This window comes from Quercus robur, chromosome 8, assembly GCF_932294415.1.
Source record: "Quercus robur chromosome 8, dhQueRobu3.1, whole genome shotgun sequence".
In the NCBI taxonomy this organism is placed as follows: domain Eukaryota; kingdom Viridiplantae; phylum Streptophyta; class Magnoliopsida; order Fagales; family Fagaceae; genus Quercus; species Quercus robur.
In genome coordinates, this window is record NC_065541.1 from 8,353,202 (window position 1) to 8,378,059 (window position 24,858).

The 24,858-nt window shown below is 34.5% G+C and overlaps 1 protein-coding gene, 1 long non-coding RNA gene and 1 pseudogene across 5 annotated transcripts; 2 read left to right on the plus strand and 1 right to left on the minus strand.

Moving 5' to 3' along the window:
- The first annotated feature begins 456 nt into the window (after window positions 1-456).
- On the plus strand, window positions 457-6,742 carry LOC126694438 (disease resistance protein Roq1-like). The gene is made up of 6 exons (XM_050390705.1): window positions 457-1,580; window positions 1,738-2,010; window positions 2,107-2,907; window positions 2,997-3,790; window positions 3,894-4,058; window positions 5,813-6,742. Exons 1-5 carry the CDS (start codon window positions 612-614, stop codon window positions 4,039-4,041), a joined length of 2,985 nt encoding a protein of 994 aa, XP_050246662.1. The 5' UTR covers window positions 457-611; the 3' UTR covers window positions 4,042-4,058; window positions 5,813-6,742.
- A 1,079-nt stretch (window positions 6,743-7,821) lies between these two features.
- Window positions 7,822-15,701, plus strand: LOC126695795 (kinesin-like protein KIN-12C; annotated as a pseudogene).
- A 4,400-nt stretch (window positions 15,702-20,101) lies between these two features.
- Window positions 20,102-24,020, minus strand: LOC126694440 (uncharacterized). 4 transcript variants are annotated; one of them, XR_007645763.1, is made up of 9 exons: window positions 23,858-24,019; window positions 23,493-23,647; window positions 23,265-23,368; window positions 22,774-22,858; window positions 21,524-21,732; window positions 21,281-21,399; window positions 20,942-21,055; window positions 20,797-20,847; window positions 20,102-20,366 (listed from the first exon to the last, which is right to left on the minus strand). It is a non-coding gene; the product is annotated as an uncharacterized LOC126694440 (long non-coding RNA). The 4 variants fall into 4 exon arrangements; XR_007645762.1 differs by having other exon boundaries at window positions 20,942-21,399; XR_007645764.1 differs by having other exon boundaries at window positions 20,797-20,868; window positions 20,942-21,399.
- Between the last annotated feature and the right edge of the window lie 838 nt (window positions 24,021-24,858).

Sequence of the window (24,858 nt, forward strand, 5' to 3'; positions counted from 1 at the left end):
GAGGTGTGGAGGGCAAGGGCCAAAGTTCAAGTTTCTAGGAGGAAGCTTCACATACATATATCTTAAATAAGGTTTTAGTAGAATTTCTATCTTGTATCTAAAAAACAAGAGTCACAAATCATAAAGCATGCAATAAAAGCAATAGACAAATAACACAATGTTATGATGAGGAAGTGAAAAAAATTGATATAGAAAATCTCCAATTGAATTAAAAAAAAAAAAAAAAAAAAAAAAAAAAAAAAAACATTACAAGAGCAACACAACCCAAATAAGACAATTCACTATATGAAGAAAAGTTACAAATCCAATACAAGACCCTTGCCCCTAGGCACTATTGATTAGATGAACTTACTATTCCAACCCACAAAAACTTTTGAACTTTTGAGCTCTTCGTACATGAACAACCCATCAACGTATATTTTCAAATTGTCTAACTTATTATATGTTTCTTATGCTTTGTGTGTGACAGCTATGCTGAATCTGAAATTCAATTTATCCAGAGAATTATCAAAGAGATATTAGGTACTGAATTGAATCGCACACAGTTATTTGTTACTAAACATCCAGTTGGAATAGATTCTCGTGTGGATGCTATAGAATTGCTTCTAGATATGAAGTCAAATGATGTTCGCATGGTAGGGATTCATGGTCTTGGAGGAATAGGTAAGACTACAATTGCAAAGGCTATTTATAACAAAATCGCTAATTGTTTTGAATTGAGTTGCTTTCTAGAGGATGTCAGAGAAAAGTGTGGAACATATGATGGCATAATCAAACTACAAGAGATGCTTCTTTCTAACATATCACAGGGCACATATGTAAAGGTAGACAGTGTACCCAAAGGAATTATTATGATAAAGAAAAGGCTTTGTCATACAAGACTTCTTTTAATTCTTGACAATGTCGATGAGTCAGAAATGATAGTAAATTTGCTTGGAGAATGTAATTGGTTTGCTTTAGGAAGTAGAGTCATTATAACAACAAGAGACAAACAAGTGCTAACCACTCTTGGAAAAGATCATCAAATTTATGAGCTTAAGGAATTGAATCAATCTGAATCTCCTGAACTCTTCAACCTATATGCCTTCCAAAAAATTGAACCTGAGAAAGATTATTTAGAAGTTGCAAAGCAAATCATACATTACGCCAATGGCCTTCCATTAGCTCTTAAAATAATAGGTTCTGATTTGTGTGGAAAAAGTGTATGTGAATGGAAAAGTGCATTAGAAAAGTATAAAAACATCCCTCACGAAAAAATTCAAGAAAAGCTCAAAATAAGTTATGACGGACTTGGAAAGACTGAAAAGGATATTTTTCTAGATATTGCATGTTTCTTTAAGGGATTCAATAGGAGTTATGTAGAGAGTATATTAGAAGCTTGCAAATTATATCCGGGTTATGGAATTGGAAAACTTATTGATAAGTGTCTCATAACTGTTGGTCAATCTGGAAATTTGTGGATGCATGACTTGCTTCAACAAATGGGGAGAGAAATTGTTCAACAAGAATCAGAAGAGCTTGGAAAACATAGTAGGGTATGGTGTTTTGAGGATGCTTATGAAATACTGACTACAAATATGGTATAAGCTCTTTTGTATCTCTGTTTTTTTTTTTCATTGATCTTTTTTTTTCTTTTTAATGTGGAAGAAAATTTAATTTAATTTGTATAAGTTTGTTTAATTTTTAAAAATTTGTATACTTCTATTATTTAGTGTAACTAATGCTTTGTTCAACTAGGGATCAAGTAAAATTCGGGGCATTAAGTGCTACTCACCTCAGCTGATAACGATGCCAATAGAGGCTAAAGCTTTTGAAAAGATGAAATATCTCAAATTTCTTATGGTTCATAATGTACGCATTTGTGAAGAACTGACATATCTCCCTAACGGGTTAACTTTACTTCAATGGCTTGAATTTCCATTTTCCTTGCCATCCAAATATTATCCTCAACAACTTGTTGCACTTGAGATGCCAAGTAGTCATATTAGATTGGAGACAACATTCAAATTGGTACGAGTGTTAGTATTTATAAATTATAATTTCTTTAAAATTTATTTGAAATGTTGGTCAAAAATAAATTTTGGTTTTTTTTTTTTTCTTCTACAGGGAATCCAGTTAAAATATTTAAAATATATTGATTTCAACAGGTGTGAGTTCATTACAGAATTACCTGAGTTGTGTGCCCCAAACCTAGAAAAAATGGATCTTTCCTATTGTCAGAATTTAGTTAAGGTTCATGAGTCTGTTGGATTTCTTGATAAGCTTAAGATATGGAAACTCCAAGGTTGTGGAAAACTTCAAATTCTTCCAGACAACCTAAGGTTAAAATCTCTTGAGGAGTTTCTTCTTATAGACTGCTTAAGGCTTGAGAAGTTTCCTAATATTGATCCAGAAATGAAATGTTTAAGGCAATTATATTTACGTGGGACTGGTATTCGAGAGTTGCCTTCATCAATCAAGTACCTCACTAGGCTTTGTAACTTAGACTTAAACGATTGCAAAAACCTTAGTTATCTTCCAGATAACATTTATAAATTACAACTTCTTACTATACTAGGTATTCACACTGCCAAATTGAGACAGACGTCCGATTATTTGGATGGCCTTTCGAGAATTGGGTTTTTGATGTTGGATTTCTTGAGTTTCAGGGGCAATAAAAATATAATTGAATTAGATTTTTTGATGAAACCCGAGTACTTCCCCGTATTGAAAGATCTAGATCTAAGTGCAACTAATATTGTTAGCATCCCAGAAAGCCTTGGCAGATTTACTACATTAGAGTACCTTGATATAAGACGTTGCAAGCAGCTTCGGGAAATTCCAAGGCTTCCACAATCTGTACAAAATGTGGATGTAAGCAATAGCTGTTCGTTGAATCCACAATCCTCAAGCAGATTATTGAATCAGGTTTCTCTCTCTTCTGTTAAGTTATAAAGAAACAATTTTTGTTAATTTCTTCCCTAATTCAATTTGTTGAATTTGCTAATTGACTGCAGATTGGAGAGTTTTTAGGGATTTTTCCAAATAAAGGTTGCAAGGGAACAAGAAGCAGGATATTAACGGATCCACAAACATCATCAACCGAAATATTGGATAAGGTTCGTCACTATCGCTCGTTTTTGCCTGACATGGACTCTAAACCTGAAGATGATGAATTTATAATTAGACTACCAGGAACTGAGATTCCAAAGTGGTTGAACTTAAACCATGAGAGTGATGGAAATGTCATATCATTCTGGGTTGGTCGCACATTTCCAAATATTTTTGATGTTTGTTTTGCTTTTGGACCGGTGAAATATCCATGGATGTCTTCCTGTTATGTTGACCTTTCCATCAATGGCTGTAAAAAAGAGAACCTTAGTTCAACTCCTACAAGTGAATTCTCCGACCATCTGTGGATATTTTCTTTATCTAATAACAAAATGCAGAACCGATTGAATAAGTCAAACCCATCTGAACAAAATTACGTTGAGGTAACATGTGAAATGGAGGATTGGGTTAAAAACCGTCCACGAAGGTGGGGGGTCCGTGTAGAGTGCATCTGTTGTTCCCAAAAATCTAATGTTTTTCAGTTGCCGAGTCCAAGTTGTGGCACTGATATGGATCAATGGGCTTTCAATAATGGAGGAGATTCTAGACATCAGCCAAGAAGAAACCATCGACCACCACCCTATGCTAGACGTCCCCAAAAACACTACCTGTCCCACTTCGGATGGCTTCGAATCCGATATCGTCTCTGGAAACGGAGCTCTCGTCCAACCCGAATTCCAACTACAACGCTCAAGTCCAGGTACCTTCTTTTTATTATTATTTTTTATTCACTCTCTGTTTGGAAAACCAAAGAAAATGAAACAACCCAAGTTTTGTTTTTGTTTTTTTTTGGGAAACTCAAGGGCTCTAATAAGGGAATTGGAAGAGATAGATCCCAGGTCTTTCAACAATGGAGAAGAAGATTCAGGGCTTTCAATGGCCCACACTTTTGTCGATGATTGTTCCAACTCCAAGTTGTGTCCACCATCAAAGTGGACAAGAAAATCTTGATTGAATTCGATGCCAAGGTATGCCTCCTTTAGTTGCATTTTTGGATTCACATCTTTGGGTGCTTCTCTTTCTGTAGTTTCGCTCTATGCATGTTTAGAAATAGAATAACTACAAAGTATAAGTCTACTAATAGTTAAAAGATTATTGAAATTAACAATTTTAAGCTTTTGCAATAAATGATAGATTACCACGATATCATTATAAGTGATCCATGTTCTCTAGTATGGTAATAGTTGATTAAGTCCACCGTTATTAATCAGGATATCAACACATGTCATGGTATGATACAGGTTATCCTAAGTTGCTATCTCCAATTAGTTAAACTGATTGTTGATATATTATTAAATTTCTGAGTTTAAACTTTTGCAACAAGTGATAATTTAGAATGATATCTAAACAGTGATCCAAATTCAGATTCTATTTCGATTCTATCCCCCATCAACTTTAACTAATAGATAAATGAGTAAATTGACTCTACTTTATCATAACATCAGAACACGTCATGGTATTCATCTGGCAATCCTAAGTTCCTATCTCCAATTAGTCTACTAATTATTGAAATTCACAGTTTAAGCTCTTGTGAGCAGTAATCCAACTCCAAATTCAGTGTCTAATCTACAAACAGTTGACTTATTAAATATAAGGACATATATAGTAGAAAATTGGAACCTTTTGAGTGAAAAGAAAGTGTGGTTAGGATTCACCACAGCTGCTCGTCTCTTAGAAAATTTATCACCTTCCATTGCTGCCACTGCACTGTTATGCTTGCATATCCTGTAAAAACAAAATACGTGGCTTTAACTTTCTTATAATAAAAAAATACTGTGGAGAAGAGGTCACTTATGACCTATGAACTATAGCTCAATTGGTACTTCCTCCTCCAATTATTATGGAATGGAGGGTGAGGTCATGGCTAAACTCAAAAGGTTCATACTTACCAATAAAAAAAAAAAAATGCTATGTCCACAACATTTTCACAACAAATCATAGGTGGTAAGTTGTTATTGGACTATGATTCCACAACAACACTTCTCTAAAAAAAGGTTTCTTGTTGCATTTATTTTTCCTTTCCCTTTTTGTTAATATTGTTCCTATTGTAACCAATGATTAAGTTAAAATATCCCGTACATACTTAGCAAACAGACAATATCAAGTAAATACTTTGCAGAAAGAAAATCTCATGTATATATAATGTTAATTTTGCATGTAAATGCTCCCTCCCAATTCAAAATACTCGTGCATTTACTTGATCAGTACAAGCAATTCCATATTATTTGGACTATGATTTTTTAGTTAAATTTCCTTTCAAAATTATTTTATTTTATTTTATGCCATTCACAATACACATTTTATTAAATGTCAAAAATTCTTAATTAGAATTGGTAGGGCACAGTAGTATAGCTGCACAATTTAGGCACTAATTTCTAGTTGGAAGATGCAAGAATTGTGGTTTCACTCTCAAGTTTGATTGTGCCTTGAATCCGCACAATCATTCCTAGAATGTTCACTAAAGGGATTTTCATTATGTATTGCAGCCCATGATGGATCTATGCAAGCTTTGTTCAATGTGATACAAGAGCTTCTTAATGATTTTGCATGTTCCATTGTTCTTAATCTCTTGCAGAATCATGTAAAACCTTATATCTGAATTATTATTTTGTTTAAAAAATAATATTCTCCGTAGATAGTTTTTTTTTTTTCCTCTTTGCAGTTAAAGTTTTGAGCTTGTTCTATACAATTTACAAAAAAATTGCATCAGGTGTTATTACAGTTATGTTCATAAGCTAGGAAGCACAGACATGGACACAGGTACGACATGGCGACATGAACAATTTCTGAAAAATTATAATATGAAACAGCTGGTATGACACCGGTATGACATAGGCACGACGCGGATACAACATGGGTACGGCATCCTAAATGAAGTATCCATACTTCCTATGTCATAAGTAAAGTCCAATCCTCACCCTACTTCTACATTTAAATGAGCATAAAATACAATATGTCTCTTGTAACTGATGTGATAAAAAAAAGGCTGTTATCTGTAACATGAAAATAAATATTCCTTGACTTTGACAAGGCACAAATTTATTAGGTAAAAACTGGGAATGTTGACCCTTATCATGGCATGGAGTATATGTTTTCTAAGTTTTTGAAATTACTTTTCCTACATCCAGGCTTGGGCCAGGGCTGGTGATACCGCAGTGAGGTAATTGCTTTAAAAAATGATGCAATGTGCAAGCAATGCTTATCTTGACATCTAAGAAAGGTATAATTTGATTTGCTGTTGGAATTTGTCATTAAATTTTCACATCATGGGTCATCCCTGGTTATGCGTTTGACAGCCACTATTTTAATAATGTAATGGACTTAATTATTAGCTTAATTGGCCACAAACAGACACATAGTGAGTGTTTGCTTTGGACGTTTTGTTGCTGAAACGCGTTTGCGTTTTGGGCATGGGACCCACGCTACAGTAAACGCGTCCCTTTTTTTTTTTTTTTTTTTTGTTTTCTCGCGTTTCAGAGTAATCGGCTATTGTTCAGCCGCATATGTTGACTTTGTTCACTGTGAACAGTGCATTTATGTACTGTTCACGGACCCACAAATTCCACTTTTCACAATTTTTTCATTAAAAATGGGTCCCATAGCACTATTCACACATTTAAAAAATATTTCGCTACAGTGTTTTCAGTTTCAGTTTTCAGTTTCAGCAAAAATAAACTCAATCCAAACGGACCCATAGATACCTTGTTAATGTTATTACTTACAAGTGTTAGACCACAGAAACAGACAGATTAATGTTATTGTCCTATTTTCCATGATCTGCCGAATTTAGTTCATGTCAGCAGTGTCATATCCAAGGCCCTTGTTCTTGCTCATGCTGCATAAATTCAAAGTTGAAAAATAAGGTTCGGAGATATTAGATTAAAAAAACAAATAATGTGGTTTCTGCATTTTGATTAAGTTGGTTTAATTCTATTTTTTTCTGCATTATAATTTTATGATTTCGTCTATAATTCTTTTCTTTCTCAAACGGAAATCAAACTAAATTTGGGTGGTTCTATGGAGGAGTGGATAACAATCCTTATGGTGGATTTTTCATTGCAGAGAACAAATCTTTTCAAAAGGTATGTCTCTATTAACAATAATTATGATTTTATCAAATCCTTTTTTAGATGCTTACAATCTATTAATCTTTTATTATAGAGCCTCACTTGGGATTATGATTCTAAGTATTGAAGGCAATGGCACAGCTTCAAGGATGCTACTTCTAGCTTCCTTACAAATATTGAAGAAATCTGTGTCAAATTCTGGATGACATGAGACAATGTAGTTATAGTGTCAGGATTGGTTATGATTATGCACACACAATATAGACTAATAGTTATAATTAAATAATAATAACAAAAAAGAACTGTGCGGTCTTCTAGTATTCTGTCTTTGATTGGATTCTTGTAATTGGCCCTGTATCAGAATATTAAAATTAATAAGCTATGGCTTGAGCTGTTGTTACCTTGACTATATAAAAGTTGCTAATGACTTCACGAGCAGTGAGCTCTTAATCATTTCTGACTTGCTAAAAGTATCTTATCATACTAGTGAAGACATCTGATCAGGAAAGAGGGTTGGATCTTAATCTTTTTTTTCAGGGGGCGAGGGGGTTGAGGAAGATCATGATTCTATATGAAATTCATTAAGGTTTCTATGTTATATTTATGTGCGAAATTTGTCGTAAAATTTCAAAAATGCTTAGTGCACCAACACTTTAATATAGTAATGAATATTCTCATGTTCTTGAACATAATTGGCACATGGTACATAACAGACTTTAGACGGGGAAAAGGCATAGATGAGGTATGGCGTTCATTTAAAAATAGGTTCCTTTTTCTCTAGCAAAAAGGAATTATGTTGGATTGAATGTACAATTTCTAAGAAAAAGTTGTATATGCATGATTCTTTTAGAGAAATAAAGTTGTGTATTGTCAAATATTGCAGTGTTTGCTCATATGATGAGAGTGACTAGTCTTTGATGTATATGTAATGATATTTTTTTCTGCAACAGATTATCCAGCACCATTGTTTTCTGCTTGTTAAGTGTCTTGGTGAACATTTGCTTCTTTAGCCTGTGTGAAGGTTGGTACTTCTTTTTTATTTGCAACACTTGACTGCTTGAGTGCTGGTCTAGTTTAATTTGGATTGACGGGTAGGATGATTAATGAATATTATTCCTTTATAACTCCTAATCAGCATGAGTCTCAAAAAACTTGCAGCCATCTGTCTCCCTCTTTGGTACACATTCCATGAAGAGCACACATCAAAGTTAAAAGAGTTGTAGAGGTAAAAGAAATCATACTGTACATTTTCTTAGCATTCAAGTTATTTAATGAACTTAAGTTGTTCATGATATAGTTATAAACTAATGATATTTGTGACTTTAAATGTCAATTTATTTTGATCAAGACACAAACTTGGAAGTTGGAACCAAAATTTGATATCTTTATTTGAAAATAGAAGTAATCCAATAATCACTAAGCGCCTCTAGTGAATAATGCTGTTGAAAAATTGCTTATATAAAAAAAAATAATAATGCTGTTGAAAAAGAGGAAGACAATTAATATTTATGCTGATATTAAGAACTTAATTTCCAATTTCATTGGTTGTCTTTGGGGTTTATTCTTAATAGCTAGAATTTTCAAATGCAGAAAGTGGAAAAGCTGAAATTGACGTGCCTAGCTACTGTATCTAGCAGCGAGTCAGTGGTAAATATATTATTTATCATTGTGATTCCCTAGCTCGAAGAATTGCTTATTGATTTAGTTGGGAATTCAGCTAGTGCATCAAGGGAAATTAATTTGCTACCAAAAATTCTACGATCTTGACTCTATTCTATAAGTAAAGTGACACATACACATGTCTCTCTCTCTATATGTGTGTTCCTGTCTCTCTCATTCACACTTTTTGCAACAAATTCAAGAGGGAAACTAATGCTGAACTTAAGAGCTTGGGGTCGACATTGATCAGTAATTCCTGAGTAGAGCCATACTTCTTTATTTATTTATTTATTTTTTATTTTTGGGAGGAAAATAGTGACCATACTTGACTCATCTTGTACAGTGGATCGTTTGGTGCTGGAAATGACCAATAATTTTCTTTTTTATGTTGAGGAGTTTGTTCAGATGGAAGAAAATGTGAATCTGTTCAACACACCATATATGAAATTGTTTAAATATCTGTAAAAACATGAAATTCTTATTAGTTTGTATTGATTTTTATCAATTGTGATACTAGGTATTATAGTCCTTGATCATGTTATGCGAATAAACTTACACATAACAGTTATAACCTCAGAGATTTTGAGGTGCAAGGTTTTTACTTTATAGTCCTCGACCATATTGTTTTTACTTTCATCATTGAGTCATGGTGCAAGGTATCATTGGACATTTCTGTCAGTTATCAGTAAAATATTTTGTTCTGAATAAGAGATTGTTTGTTTGTGATAAACTATTCATTGAATGACTTATTCCTTGCACACAAGGTGCTTGAGTGGTCTTACTGTTTAATGGAACCATATGTTTAGATGCCATTTTTACTCATTATCCATGATAGAGTTCTAAAGTTGCTATTATTAACTGTTATTATCCCTTTATAAGTTCTATCACTCTGATATGTTCTTTTATTCACTGATGCCACGGGGAACCTCATCTAAATGTTTTAATAGTTCAAAAACAAGCAGAATCACCCTTGTTGATCTAGCTGGACTTGATAGAAATAAAGTTGATGATGTGCGCAGACAAGGTGTGAAGGAAGGCAAACATGTGAAGAAGTCCTTCTCACAACTTGGGTATGACGATGCCATGAGCCTTATTAAGTTAGAGAAATTTGTTTTATAAGATGTTCTTTATGTAGAATACTGATTAGATTTTGTATTTGTGATCCTACTATTGCAATTAATCTATAATCAGTTCTTTTTCCCATATTATGATAAAAGTGTGGGTGCGACTGGAAAGCAACTTATTTTCTTGCCATACTTCAATTATTTTCTTGCCATATTATGCCAAAAGTGTGGGTCCGACTGGATAGCAACTTATTTTCTTGCCATGCTAAAGGTTCACCAATTACTTTGTGTTAATTACATATGCTATCAAGATATCTAGAATATAGCCACGGTTTGATTTAATGATGGAGTTTCATCATCACGGTTCTATTATATTGGTGCAGGCACTTGGTTAATATTCTTGCAAAAGCTGCTCAGTCTGGAAATTCTGAAGATATTACATATAGAGGTTCCTGTTTAACACATTTACTGCAAGAATCACTTGGTGGCAATTTAAAACTGACGGTTCTCTGTGCCATCTCACCAGAAAAGAATTATATATGACTTGAACTACTTTTAGTTTTCTATTTACAGAATCTGCACAATAACTATGTGAACCTTTAAAATGTTTACAGTTTGATGTTACATACTAATGCTCACCTAGATTGAGTCTTTTCATAAGATAGTAATTATAAAACAAATTTTCAACATTCTTTTGAAAAATTTCTTGAAATTTTGGTATTTTTCTGAAATTAAGAATGCCTTGTGATTGCAGAAATAGTGGTGATACACTGAGAACTCTCAGATTTGGACAACGAGGAAAATTCATTAGAAACAAGCCTGTAATAAATGAAATCACAGAGGATGATGTTAATGGTCTCAGTGATCAAATTCGTCAGTTGAAGGTATTAAGTTATCCTGCAAGAGTTATAATTGAAATCTTATTTTGAAGGCCGTAGCTAGAAGCAAGCTAAGGTTTAAGAAATTCGTATTCTACTGATGTTAAAGAAATTTGAATCTTGTTGGTTGCAGGAGGAACTTATAAGAGCAAAGTCTAGTAAATCAGTAGGAAGTCAAAATGGATATTTTCAAGGGCGTAATGTACGTGAAATCTTGAATCAATTGAGAGTACCACTCTTTGATACTACCCCCCATAGATAATGATTCTGATGAAGAGGTAAATGTTGATGAGGATGATGTAAGGGAGATTCGTCAGCATGTAGATAAGTTGCATAGCTCTTCTGAAGAAAATATTAGAGACAAGCCTGTTAGTAGGGATTCCATCCAGTTTTATTCAATGGAGGAAAGTGGTGAGACAGACTCGATCTCTGTATGGAAGAACCTTGGAATGAACTTCCTCAGATGGCCAATGATTCTATGGAAGACAATTTTGTAAGTGCTGCTGACACCTTAACAGCTTCTGGTCCTGCAACCAGGAGCATTTCAATTAGCTCATGCTGTCAGTCCCCACTCCTCCAAGATCCACCATTGTCTGAATCTCCAAAAATTGGAAATATACAAAGGAAAAGCATGAATATATCATCATGAAGTCATTTAGTAAGTCAGCACAGTGTTTCAGAAAGTTCCAAGTTCAACTTGGATGTTTTAAGACACTCACTTAAACAGAGTGAGCAGGTCCATTCTTCTTTGCGGTCAAGCAAGACATTTGCAGGCCCTGCTGAGACCTTGGCTGCTAGCCTTCACAGAGGCTTACAGATTATTGACTATCACCAACGGAAATCTGCATAAAAAAAATCTTCAGTTTCCTTCTCCTTTGAGCACTTGAAATTGGAACCTTGTGCAGAAATTGATAAGGCCAATGCTTCTGTTCAGACACTACCAGAAGAGAGACCATCTTCAAATGGACCATCTGCTTCTTTCCTTTGTAAATCTTGCCAACGAAGAATATCTGAGAAGGATTCCAATGAGGTTAAGGATAGCTTGAAGACATGGATTGTAGCAGTTGATGAGGCGGAAAATCCTACTCAATTGACAGATGAAGTGCCTAAAGTATGGCTTGACTAAATTTCTGGCAAGTGTAGTTAAGAGAAATCCATTTCTGCATTTTTAAATTAGTTTCTATTTTTGCTGTTTCAGGATGCAGGCAATGCTATGATAAAAGGTCTTAAGCAAGAGGGGCTTGAAAGTGTGTGTGTGGAGCAAGCTGCCAAAATTGAGCAGTTGAATCGACAGGTAACAAGAATTTACAAAGCTCTATAATTTCTTGGGATTTTATAATGTGGATTCTTCATTATTGACGTTTTGAAATATGTACAGGTAGAGCAGTACAAACTGATGGAAGAAGAACACAGTCAAGAAATTAATAAGCTTCACCTTGAGGCTTCAAAGAATGAAATAGTTCCATTTAAGGATTCCAAGAATGATGATTATCATTCACTGAGGGGTGAAGACAAGGTCAGTAATTGTTTTCCTCTATCACACTTAGCATTTCAAATGTTGGAAATCCCTTCTAACTTTGTTCTTGGTGTGTTTTGTGCAGCTTCTAAGGTACAATTCTGTTGAAAATTATCAGCCGGAGATTATAAAAGAAAAATGTGAAATAAAGGAAGTTGTGGAAGCTGGGACTGGGAACCAATATTTTGATCTGAATGAGAAGGAAGCACTTCTTAAGGAAATTGAAAGTTTAAAAAGCAAGTTGCAGTCATATTCTGATCCATCTTCTAACAAGTCTACCGAAAAACTGAGATCCTCTTTGTTGTCGCGATCATTCCAATTATGAAAAAGTGGTGTAGATCAGCTCGGTTATAGCAAGGAAGAACTAGAGAAGGAAAGAGAGAGATGGAAAGAAATGGAGAGCGATTGGATTTCTTTAACTGATGAACTGAGAATTGATATTGAATCCCACCGCTGACATGCAGAGAAGCTGGAGATGGAGTTGACATTAGAGAAGAAGTGCACTTCGGAGTTGGATGATGTACTTCACAGATCAGTCCTTGGGCATGCTAGAATTGAACACTATGCGGAACTACAGGAGAAGTACAATGACTTGGTTGGAAAGCATCGTGCAATCATGGATGGGATAGCAGAAGTGAAGAGGGCAGCTGCAATGGCAGGGAAAAATGGTCATGGCTCTCGTTTTGCAAAATCCCTTGCTGCTGAGCTTTATACATTGAGGGTGGAGAGGGAGAGGGAGAGAGAATTGTTGAAAAAGGAGAACAAGAGTCTTAGAATTCAACTTAGAGACACTGCAGAAGCTGCTCATGCTGCTGGAGAACTCCTTGTTAGGTTGAGAGAAGCTGAACATGTAGCATCAGTTGCAGAGGTAGCTTATCTGTCACTTTTGACTGGACTAATATTTAACACGGTTTCATTTAGAGACCATTCTGTCTAGATTGGCTTCACAATCAGACTATTCAATGATTCTCTAATAGCTTCTGTTTGGTGGTGGTACCTCACATAGAGGGTCCTGATCATTAATCAGATTGATCATTTATCAACAAAACGTATTTACGATTCTGGGAAAAGTGGAAGTTAATATGAACACTGAATATTATGATAGCATTTTCTGGAAAAGGTGATATCGAATTATTAAAGATTGTTGTCAATTTAATGATATACTAGCCGCGAACCCGTGCGTTGCGCGTGATAATTATTTTTATGGTGGTTTTATTAAAAAAATTTTCTTTGTAGAAGTTATAATTTCGGCCACTCAAAACATATTATCAAATAAACAATTATTAGCAAAATCTAAGAATTAAATTTCTATATGTGCATTGTTATAAAATAATAATGATTAAAATAAAATTGCAAAAGTTAAAATTTGTCACCTATCTGATTATTTTCGTTTGACTAACCTTTGCTTTTCTTTAAATAAATAGCATTATAGAGTACTTCTGATACAACTATTAAGAGTACTTTGTCCACCCCAAAGGATTAGAAAATAAACAAAAATTAGTAAAATCTCATAATTTAACATCTAAATTAAGCACTATAAAAAATTATGCTATGTAACAGAATAAATACCAAATTATTCAAATCATGCTATGTAATAGAATAATATTATATTTTTATATGTTATATTTAATTCTTTAAAACGCAATAGGATAACATTTAACAATCAAAGAGAATAAAAAAAAAAAAATAAATAAATAAATAAAAATAAAACAACAACAACAACAACAACAGTTTAAAAAACAAAACAAAATCGCATTAACCCAAAATAGAGTTTTAAATAATAAAAAAAATTATCAACCTAAAGTAGAGATGCAAGAAAAAAAAAAAATCCACCAAAAAATTTATATATATATATAGAGAGAGAGAGAGAGAGGGAGAGTAAGGGAAGCTTTTTTTTTTTTTTTTTTTGTGAGGGAAAACTATGCATAGAATAGAAGAGATAGTGACAAATTTATAGTAAGAGAGTGTGAATAAGAAGAGACAAAAATAAAGGAAGATGAAAGGAAATAGGAAGAATAATATTAATGTAGAGGGTAGTGGAGAGATGAAAAGGTAAGGGAGAGAGAAAGATTGAAGAAGTAGTGGGGAGATGAAATGGTAAGGGAGAGAGAAAGGTTGGAGAAGTGTAAATGTTAAAAAAATAAATATTAAAAACAATTATAGGAAAATTGGAAAGAAAAAAAAAATCCTAAAGCTTGAAAGGAAAATTATTAGGTACTCCCGGAGTACCATAAATGCGTATTCCTTCCTTTCACATAAATGATGGGTCCTACCATGAATTTAATTAGTGGGACTCACTATTCATGTGAGAGGAATGAGTACACATTTATGGTACTCCGATAGTACACAATAATTTCCTAACTTGAAAGTAAGCTTTAATGTTGTTGTTGTTGTTGTTGTTGTTGTTTTTTTTTTTTTTTTTTTTTTTTTTTTTTTTTTTTTTAAGCTGAATTCTCACACAAAACCCTAAAGCTGAACTGAAAAGGTTTTGGGTTGGGATTGATAGTAGAATTAAATAAATAAGAGATAGACTAGATTAATTATATAGATTTATTATAAGGTGATAATGGAAGTAAATAAATAAATAGTGGGTTGGATTTATTATAGGGTGATAGTGGAGGTAAATAAATAAGTAATGAGCTGCATTTATAGGGCTGAAAATTGTAAAAACCATTTTAAAATTGTAGGATAAATTATATTTTAAAAAGAAAAAGAAAAAAAAGAATGACATGGCAGCTGATGTGGTGCAATGTGAGAGTAATAGTATTAAACGCTACGCTTCAACTTTCAGTAATATATAGATTAGATTATTAATTAACAAGGGGGGGGGGGGGGGGGAGGAGGGTTTAAGTGTTGGTAGCTTTCTGATTCATCACTTATGATTTTCATATGAATGCAGGACAACTTTACAAAGGTTCAACAAGACAATGAAACGTTAAAGAAGCAAGTGGAGAAGCTCAAAAGAAAACAAAAAGATGGAGATGGTCACCATCAAGCAGTATCTTGCAGAGAGCAGATTGCCTGAATCTGCATTGCAACCACTATATCGACAGGATTCAGATGTAGCACACAACACCACAATCCCATATGCAGATGATGATCAGGCATGGAGAGCAGAGTTTGGAGCAATATATCAAGAGCACTAATAATTCTCCTTGTGAAGTTAAAATCGGCTCTTGAGAATTGGAGGTGATGAATATTGTTGTGTGGCAATGGCAGTGCTTAGCCGTAAATCTGCTGAGGGGCTTGCATCATTCTGACCCTACTTGGGTCGAAGCAATATACGATTCTTGTATCTTTCATTTGTTGTCTTTAATTTCCTTTTATTCTTTTAATGGTTGGCGTGATTATGTGTAGAGGAATGTGTTCATCTTTGTTGACTCTGGATGATAATGGATGCGATTGAATGTTCATTCTTTAGTGATAATTGTGGTCCTTGTAGATGCTTCTTTGGACTTTGGTTGCTAGAATTGTTCTTAGCATCTTCAAGCATACACTCTATTTGGACAGCAAGACTTGATGGTGAAACCTGCGCAATTTGATTAGGATTGTGGAATAGATTTTATGTCCAGAATAATACCAAGCCAACCCATTTCATGAATAAAATGTGACCAATTAACCAACCAACAAAACTAGTTGTTATAAATAATATCTTCTTGTTGCATCGAAACATATAAATGTTGACTAATCTGACTAACATTGATCTAGGTAAAATGAAATGGTTGAATAATTGAAAAATGAGATTATTCAGGAATACACATTGAAACATCTAAGATTAAGCATTACTAGGATCCTGCATTAGTGCTTGATTTCTATCTTTGAAATAATGAATATAACAGAAAAAATGAAAAATTATCAACAATTGACCATTTAGGTTTCCAAAAAGAGGTTGTAAAAACAAGGCATCGCATTATTGAAAAGCAGCATGCCAGCATGATCAGAAAGCAACCAACGTTTAATCCCTTATAGAATTCCTTATTTAATTTTTGTTATATTTAAATTTTCATTCAAACCCGCTGAATAAGGACTTCATAAAAAAATGTATGAGCTTTTTTATCAAGAGACTCCCTTGGAGAGAACCTAAACATATAGATATAGGCAACCACACCCTCTTCAACCACGCTCGAGGCCGAATGTTTATCATTAAAAATTATAGCCTTTTTGAGTTTGTAAGGCATCGACATCTCCAATAAATATAGGAATACCCAATTTCACAACATATTGAAGTATTCTACTATGAGTAATCGACACTTTCTACTTGTTACTATTTACATGGATTAATAGACCCACCACTCACAATTAACCAGTTTAGCATGTAGCGAAATTGAGTGTGTTCGTAATATTGTCAATGTGTTCCACATTCACCTCAGCAGATGCTGCTTTTATTGTGTTACATATCGTGTCTATTGAGATCATAGTATAGAATTTTAGCAAATCTTGCTAATACATATTGAAGAGTGCCATTTCTAGTTTTGTCATCGATGCATTTCATTGTTTCCAGGTGCCCTGCGTTGAAGGCTCTGCATTTTCTATCTGCAATATGGGACAATTCTTCATCTGTTTTGCCAAAACTCATACGTAAGTGGAAAAATCTAGAGCTGTTGAAACTTGGAAATTCCATTAACATGGTTTAGATACTTGAAGGAATCAGCCTTCACTGCAAGAATTTCTGTCAGTTAGACATTGACTGATTCTACAGCATATATTGGGAGATGCGCAGCAGCAGCCATTCCCACCCTTCTGCCAAACATAAAGTACTCAAACCTGAGACAGGCAAACCTTAGTCGGACGAGTTTGAACTTGCAGAGAATTCTGCGGGGCTACAAGAAGCTTGTGCATTTGGATGTCAGGGACAATTTAGGTTTTGAATGTGATGACAAGTTACTGAAGCTTGGTTCACATATTAGTAGTTTCCAAGTTTTCAAAGATGATGATGCATACATTGTGGGATTCATTGGTGAAGTCGAAATTTATGCTGGTTTTGAAGAAAATGCATCAGAGACCTGACAGTTTCTAACACTAAACAAGAAAGAAGATGATAGGATGAAGAATAGAGCAGGAGGTTGACACAGAGAGAGAGAGAGAGAGAATATGATGCTGAATTCTCATTAATTATTGTTCTGTACAGAGAACTCCTTATACACCAGAGGAGTAGGATTAATTACAGAAATATATACTAACAAAATTGATGTATATACAACAGATTAACCAGATTCTTCCAAACGACTCTTAACAACTAGCTGCCAAACAAGTTCTACAATAGAAAGCTACAGGTAGCTGAGAGAATTTTATCTATTACAAAATTGACTTGATTTTAAAATTTGAGAAACAAAATTGAAAATACCCCATTATTGGAGGACCAAAAGTGTAGTTTGGCCTTCATTTTTCCTCCTTTTTTATTTTACTAATCACTTTGACATACATAAGTTTTGAAATGGAGGAGTTGGAAATGGTTTCCAAGGGTCAGATGCCACAAGAAACATTGTAGTCCAATTTTAACGGAGATAAAGAAAAAAAAAATCAGGATATCAAAGCCCATCAAGTTAGTTTTTGTTCTCTCTTCCTACAATAATATGCACTAGTAGAAATGATGAGTCACAGTCAAGAAAAGAAATAATGTGTCTGTTAGTGTAGTCGGTCCATTAATTAACTCATTACAATAAATTTCTTTATTAATGAACCAAACCCTTAATCCCCAACACTTGACTGGCAAGAGAAATGGTCTGGTACCAATGCTCTCCGGCCCAGGCAACTGGGGGCTGGGCCTGGGAATTCAAGGGACATAGCTCTGAAAGGAAAGAAGCTCTATTGAAGCCCAACATAGCTGGGGTCCAGCCGAGAAGGGCATAATGCCACCCTAGGTGGCAATAAGCACTCCAAAACTCAAGTTAGCAGCTAATTTTGGAAAGAAAAAAAATGAAGAGAAGAAATTGAGAGTTATGACCTACCTCCTGAGAGAGTGAGAGAGGTATTTATATTTTTAACACCACGTGTGACATGGTACGGAGCATTATTGCTCTACAAGGCTACTTTTGGCTAATGAGACAGCCTCCTAATGGGATAATTTGATGGAACGAGGTAGGCCGGCCATAACTAGTGTAGCTCGTGACTGCCTCCAACCGGTATGATACTCACTATCTTAAGCTAGTCTTGATGCATAGAGCCTGAGCGGCCTTGTCTTTGATGAATTTCCCCTTTTACCCTTATGTTTATTTGGTTGCCTCCCACAATAGTTTTCCAAAAGTGGGCCGGTCAAAAGACAATGGCACACAAAAGTGATCAAAGTGGGTGGTCCTTGATCTCCTTAGAGGATACGTTTTTTTACCCTACCAGGATAAAAAATAATCAACTTGGACTTCAGTCAGAATCTGAGTTAGATGCAAGTGATTGAAATTGATGTGATGGGCCTGTAGTTGATTCGGGTCTGGCCCTTCACAACCCCATGCCTACTAGGTAAATCGGTTTGATTTTTTAACCGTTTTCACATATAGTTTCTTATTCCAAAATGAAGAAAGAAAGAAAGAAAAAGACTATTGCACCAAATAGTTTCTTATTCCTACTGCATTTTTATCTGAGATGTGAACTTGCCATTACCTCTTCCTAGTGCGTATCCAAATCTTTTATCCCACTTCTCCTGCTCCACCATATACTCCACCAATAAAAATTTGCTACATGTTCACCTAATTAATTAATTATTATCATTAATTAATAATGGTAGTATTAATAAGTCAATAATGGTAGTATTTAATTAGTTTGGTGAACATGTGGCAAGTTTTTATTGGTGGAGTATAGAGAGGAGCAGGAAAAGTGGGATAGAAAATTTAGACTCCTTCCTAGTGCACCAAATGTTAGAAATTTCGTGTACAAGCATCTCTTATACAATAGTGATGACAAAACTTATTTAACACCCGAAAACACTACATTTACAATTCTAAATTTGTAGGCACAGCATCGAAGTGTATTTCATTTACATAACAGCATATAAATATTGTTTTGTGGAGATCAAATCGCTGTGAACTATAACCGTTGAATCTGTACAGACAATTTCAGCATCCTGAAGTGTAAAACCATGAAGGATTGGCAGAGGAACTCCTCTTATTAGGGTAAGTTCACATATGGCAAGAAAACGGTTTTCAGGATAGTTGACATTACTGGCCGCAAAGATCAACACTGAATGAGATTTATCGCAAGAAAGTAATGTCCCTTTATTCTATTAAGAGAATGCAACAGACAAGAGGAACTAAATAGATTGTTGTCTCAAATATTTATATTATATTATATCATATATCTTACAATAAACATGATATTCAAAGTATAATTTGGCAAAAATAAAAAATAGAAGTTTCCCAGAACCTATTTTAAACCTCCTTTCCGCTGTCAAGTTCACCAATGGGCCATGGGTGCAGAAGTGCTCACAAGTGATTATTACTGAATGAACAACCAAGACTATGAGATCCAAAACTTTGCATCTTTTAGCTCATTGACTCAGGCTCCTCGACCACCAAATACAGGAGAGAATTTCGCACACAGATACTTATACTACAAGAAACTTGGCTATTTTCAATGGTTGAAACCGTCGAAAAAAATATTTTCAACGATTGGAATGACAGTAGAGAACCGTTATTAAAAACCGTATCGAGAACATTTTTCTATGGCCTATGCAACTGTTGAAAAAAGTATTACACATTTATCAATGGTTGATAACCGTTGAAATATATACACATAAATGTAGATTAAAGTATGTTTATTACTTTTATCCACAGGCACCCAACCGTTGAAATAAGTATTTTCTTGTTAAAAAAAAAAAAAAAAAATTTGGATGCACTCTTTCACATTAATCAAAATTTAATAACCTGAAACAAACTGTAAAAATCAATACAACTCAACTACTCTACATACTGCCCTTTACACTCTTAAATTTACATTGTTCACCTACCTTTCAAAATAGAAGATTCTTATAACCTTTAACCTTCAAGACCAATTCATTGGAAATTTTAAAAACATAGTGACTCACATCTGCCATCCAGACATCTATAGCCGGGTCATCTTCAATGTGCATGAGATCCCATTAATCGCTAAGTTCTTTTGATGCCTGCAAAAAGTGCCGTCCATTAGGCATTGTTATAAGTGCCAAACTTGAATAAAATGCCAAATAAGGGTAGTTCATTTTAGGAAGAAAATGCACCTACCTAAAAAAAAAAATAAATAAAACCAGCACAAAAAAAGTCACATATTAGCAATTTACAAATGTATAGATGCAACCTTGTTAAGTGAAAGTGAATGATTGGACTGAACTATTAACATTTTAAAGGAGGTAATTTATTCTATTAACATTTCCAAAATTCAAATTCAAATTCAAATAAGAAAACACTTATAATTGAATAAACTCATTTCTTAAAATTAAAACTGACCATATCAGAACTAGCTAAAACTAAAAGAAATGCAATAAACAAAAGCAAATAACTGTGCACATGCTATAAATAGAAACTAAATGTAACTGATTTGGAACTAAGTTTGGGTACCTTATTTCATAACTGATTTGGAACAAAGTGTGTGTCTCTTGGGGATCATTCCTACAAAAAAAGTCAAAAATACTTTGAGAGACTTAAGCTTGGCTCGTTTAATAGTCAAGAGGAAATACATAATTAAAACAATATTTAAACTCACATTCTTGTTTAACCTCCTACAAAATGACATGATTGCATTCCATGAATCACAAGAGCACATTTGTAATGCAAGCCATTGTCTACTAAAGTGGCCTCCATACACATCTTGTAAGCACTAAGCAGTGGAGAGTAGAGGTTTTTAGCAGGGGGCACAAAACATACAGTTTGTTCAGTTACGTTCCACATGTTGTTTATGAAATAAGGTACCCAAAGAAAAATAGTATTTTACAAAGTCATCATCCGAGAAGACCCATATGCAGGTTTCAAATCTTTAATAATACGATACATAGATATTTTCAACCTAAAAGAAAAGCAAATTCTTTTCTTTTTCCTTTCTTACCTGGACTTTTTGAGGGAATATTTGAAGAAGTGTTTCAGAAAATTCTTCAGTTAGCCTCCTGGCTCTATCAAAAGTAGCTTTAAGCCTTAATGCCCAGATCATCTTGCCATCTTCACTTCCTTTATTATTCATTTTTTTTTTGGGGGGGGGGGAGAGACCCAGGTTACGAATTTTGATGCAAGCCTAAATATTGTATTATTAATCATACAATAGAGAACTAAAGCAAAAAGAAGATGATGGCACCTTCCCTTTCAGAGAGACCTCTCTCTCTCTAGGCAAGAAGTTCATTTTCAATGGCAGCAGATTCCTCTGGCTTCCAACCAGATAACCCTAACTGATGAATGCCAACAACAAGTGCACCAAGAGGATCATTCCAAGAGTTTATATTCCTAGCTTCCACACTCTTTGCCAGCCAATGAGCCCCTCCCACAGTTTCAAGCACATTGAGGAATCTATTCAAATCAATGAGTGTCAGCAAGGCTTTTAATCCAGGAAGTATTGATTAACAAAGATAAGATGATAAATTTTTTGTGACAATTTATAGTGATATAGTACATGGGTTTTAATTACTACTCCAGTCATGGCATTCCTTTGCCAGCTTAAACACTTGATGCACATGTATCTGTGTTTATATGTCTCATATTCTGACCAAATATATTTTAACTGTATTTAAATTTCAAATTAAATAATAAAAAAATAACAGATCAATGGCAATGTTTTCTGAAGAACTACTTGATTCAACAGCATCCAAATTCTAAAAAATAAATAAATAAATAAAATTTGCCACTTAAGATCAGATGCCAAAAAACTATAACTAATTAACCCTTAACAAAATGGATATATTGAAAATCAGCTCAAAAATAAAGGTAGGTGTTGTTTTTCGGAGGGGGTGGGGGAGATCAGACAAGTACTATTAAGTAGAAAAAGTGGAAAGCACAACTTTGTGCTTGCTTTGACAACCATTGCTCATGATTTCTTCTTTTTACTCTTCTTTTTTTTTTTTTCCCCATTTTTGTGGTTTAGAACTGATGACTTTGTAGAATAGTAAATCAGACTGCTATAGTTACATATATAAGCAGAAAGATTATCTTCCCCTTGGTCTTGTCTCCCCTGCTAGAATATTTCTGGAGATATTTCTCAGAAACATAAGTAACAGAGCAAGCATGAATGCATAAAAAGATCCAAAAATCCAAATTAAAATCTTATTTTTACCTAGAATAATTATGACTAGATGTTCAAAACAATATAAGTTGTGCTTCAATTGCACTTCACATGTTGGTGCTACACATGAAGATTTCTAAGTTGACAAAACTGAAAATCGTTCTACATATAGCAACTTGACTCTTATCCTTGGCTGCATTAGCTATTGAGTTTACAATCAAGATGTAGTTATGTAGCAACACCTTGTATGTTCAGATTCACATCTCAGTTTCTGGCTATAAAAATACATGACCTCAACAGATGAAAATTAAGATCTAAAAATGAAGATCCACCTTTTTGCACTCCAAAAACAATGTCAGAGCAGGAAGGCCACGCTCATCCATTGATTCACTGATTGATTCTAGTTGTTCGGCAAGGCTGCAAAAAGCTCAGTCATAAATGGATGACTAACCAACCAATTTAGAATGTTGCAATTACATTCAAAGCACAAACTTTATATTGGAGTACTCTCCAGCTCAAAATTTTTAACTTGGAAGTTGGGACAAGTCATATAATTATACCAAAGTAAACTGTTAAGGCTTTTCTCCTTGTTCTTCTTTTCTTATCCAAATTCTTTGGCTTTGGTATTGGTAAGACCATTTATAGAACTACCTATGCTAGAGTTGTTGATTATGTTTAAATATATTGACAGCTACAACACACATTCAAGAAATGAAAACTAAAACAAGCTAATACCCACTTAAATGCAATCACAACATCAAAACCCACTTCATGTGAATATGGCAAAGAGACATAACACAAATTAAAAGGCAAATGAACTTACCAAGCACTTGTAATTTGAACTCACACACGTTCTAGCTTTCAATCCCACAAATAGTGAAATTTGAACTCTCCTTGACCATTCATTGAGTTGAACTCCCAATGCACCTGCAATCACATTGAAAGCATGCAATACACAAAACCACAAATTCAATTTTTACATAGCATTTCAAATTAATCAAAATTTTGTGAGCAACCAAACAAGATAATTGAAAAGAATAATAAAGCTTACATTCCAGTAGTATCGCCGCTTGGAACAGAGGCTCGGAACATGCCTTTGTTGTTGAACAAATCGACTTCAACGGTAGGAATTCCTCTGCTATCGAGGATCTGCCTCGCTTTAATCTTCGTGATCACCGAAGGAACTGATTTCCTCATATGATGAGACTGTTGATTCACAAACACAATGTAAAATCACAAAAACTACATAATAGAATCATTCACTATAAAACTTTGACCAGAATTGAAGATCTCAACTAAATTAAGCTAGAAAGAATTCATATTATTTGTTTTTTTCCTGCATTTTCTCGGGAACCAAACAGACGCGAAAGAAACACAGAGAGAGAGAGAGAGAGAGAGAGAGAGAGAGAGGATTACGATTAAGATGACGGGATCGAGGGTTTTGGCCCTAACGACGGCATTGACGGCGTCTTCGATTTTCCGAGAGAGCATGTGCTTTTCCAGGTACTGTTGCACCTGACCCTTGTACAGTGGGATTTTTATCTCAGGTTAAATAATAATAATAATAATAAAATTGTAAAGAAAATTTTGTTCACTTTTTGGCTTTCTATTTCTCTTTGAGAAGTCATGTTTTTAGTGTTGGATTAATTTAGTGACAAAGTTGTTTGTAATGTTTTTATTGTTAATGTTCTTTTTCTTGGATTTACATGTTACTTGGGGTAGAGTACTTGAGCCTCTCCTTGAAGATTAGAAGCAACATTAGATAGAGATTTCGTGGCCTAGAGGAGACCATCTCATGACCTAGTTTGCCTGCGAAATCCAAGTGGTAGGGTTTTGGGTGAGAGTGCAATTGTGCACCTCGCGACCATCTCGTGACCTTAAGGGGTGACCAGTTCGCGACTCGCGAGTTGCATGATCTTTATACTCTGCATTGAACTTATTTGTTGTTCATTTACCAACACACACAAATAGCTATGAGGTGTGGCAAGAGGTTTCAAATAAGGGTTGAACAAACCCTAGAAATGAGATAAGAGGGAAGAAATTGATGCCAAGCCTTTGCATGAAAAGAGAGACCTTTTTCCATGAGAAAAACCAAGTTCACACCTCTCTTTTCCATCTCTTTCATTGCATTGATAGAGATTATGTAAACACCTTCCTCATCCACAAACATAGACATTGTGAGTGAGAGAATGACATTGAAAACGTGCAAAGCCATATCCATATCCAAATCCAAATCCTTTGGTGGCTTTCTGTTGGCGGCTTAACGGTGGTAACTCTAGGAAGCTAGGTGAAAAAGACTCGTGGAGTTGGTTGCTAAGTGAAATTTGGAGGGCTCAAGTACACAAGGAGATATAGGCTTGGAAGGTTTATAGTCATCTATGTATTGCAACTATACATTCTAGTAGAGTTTTCTGACA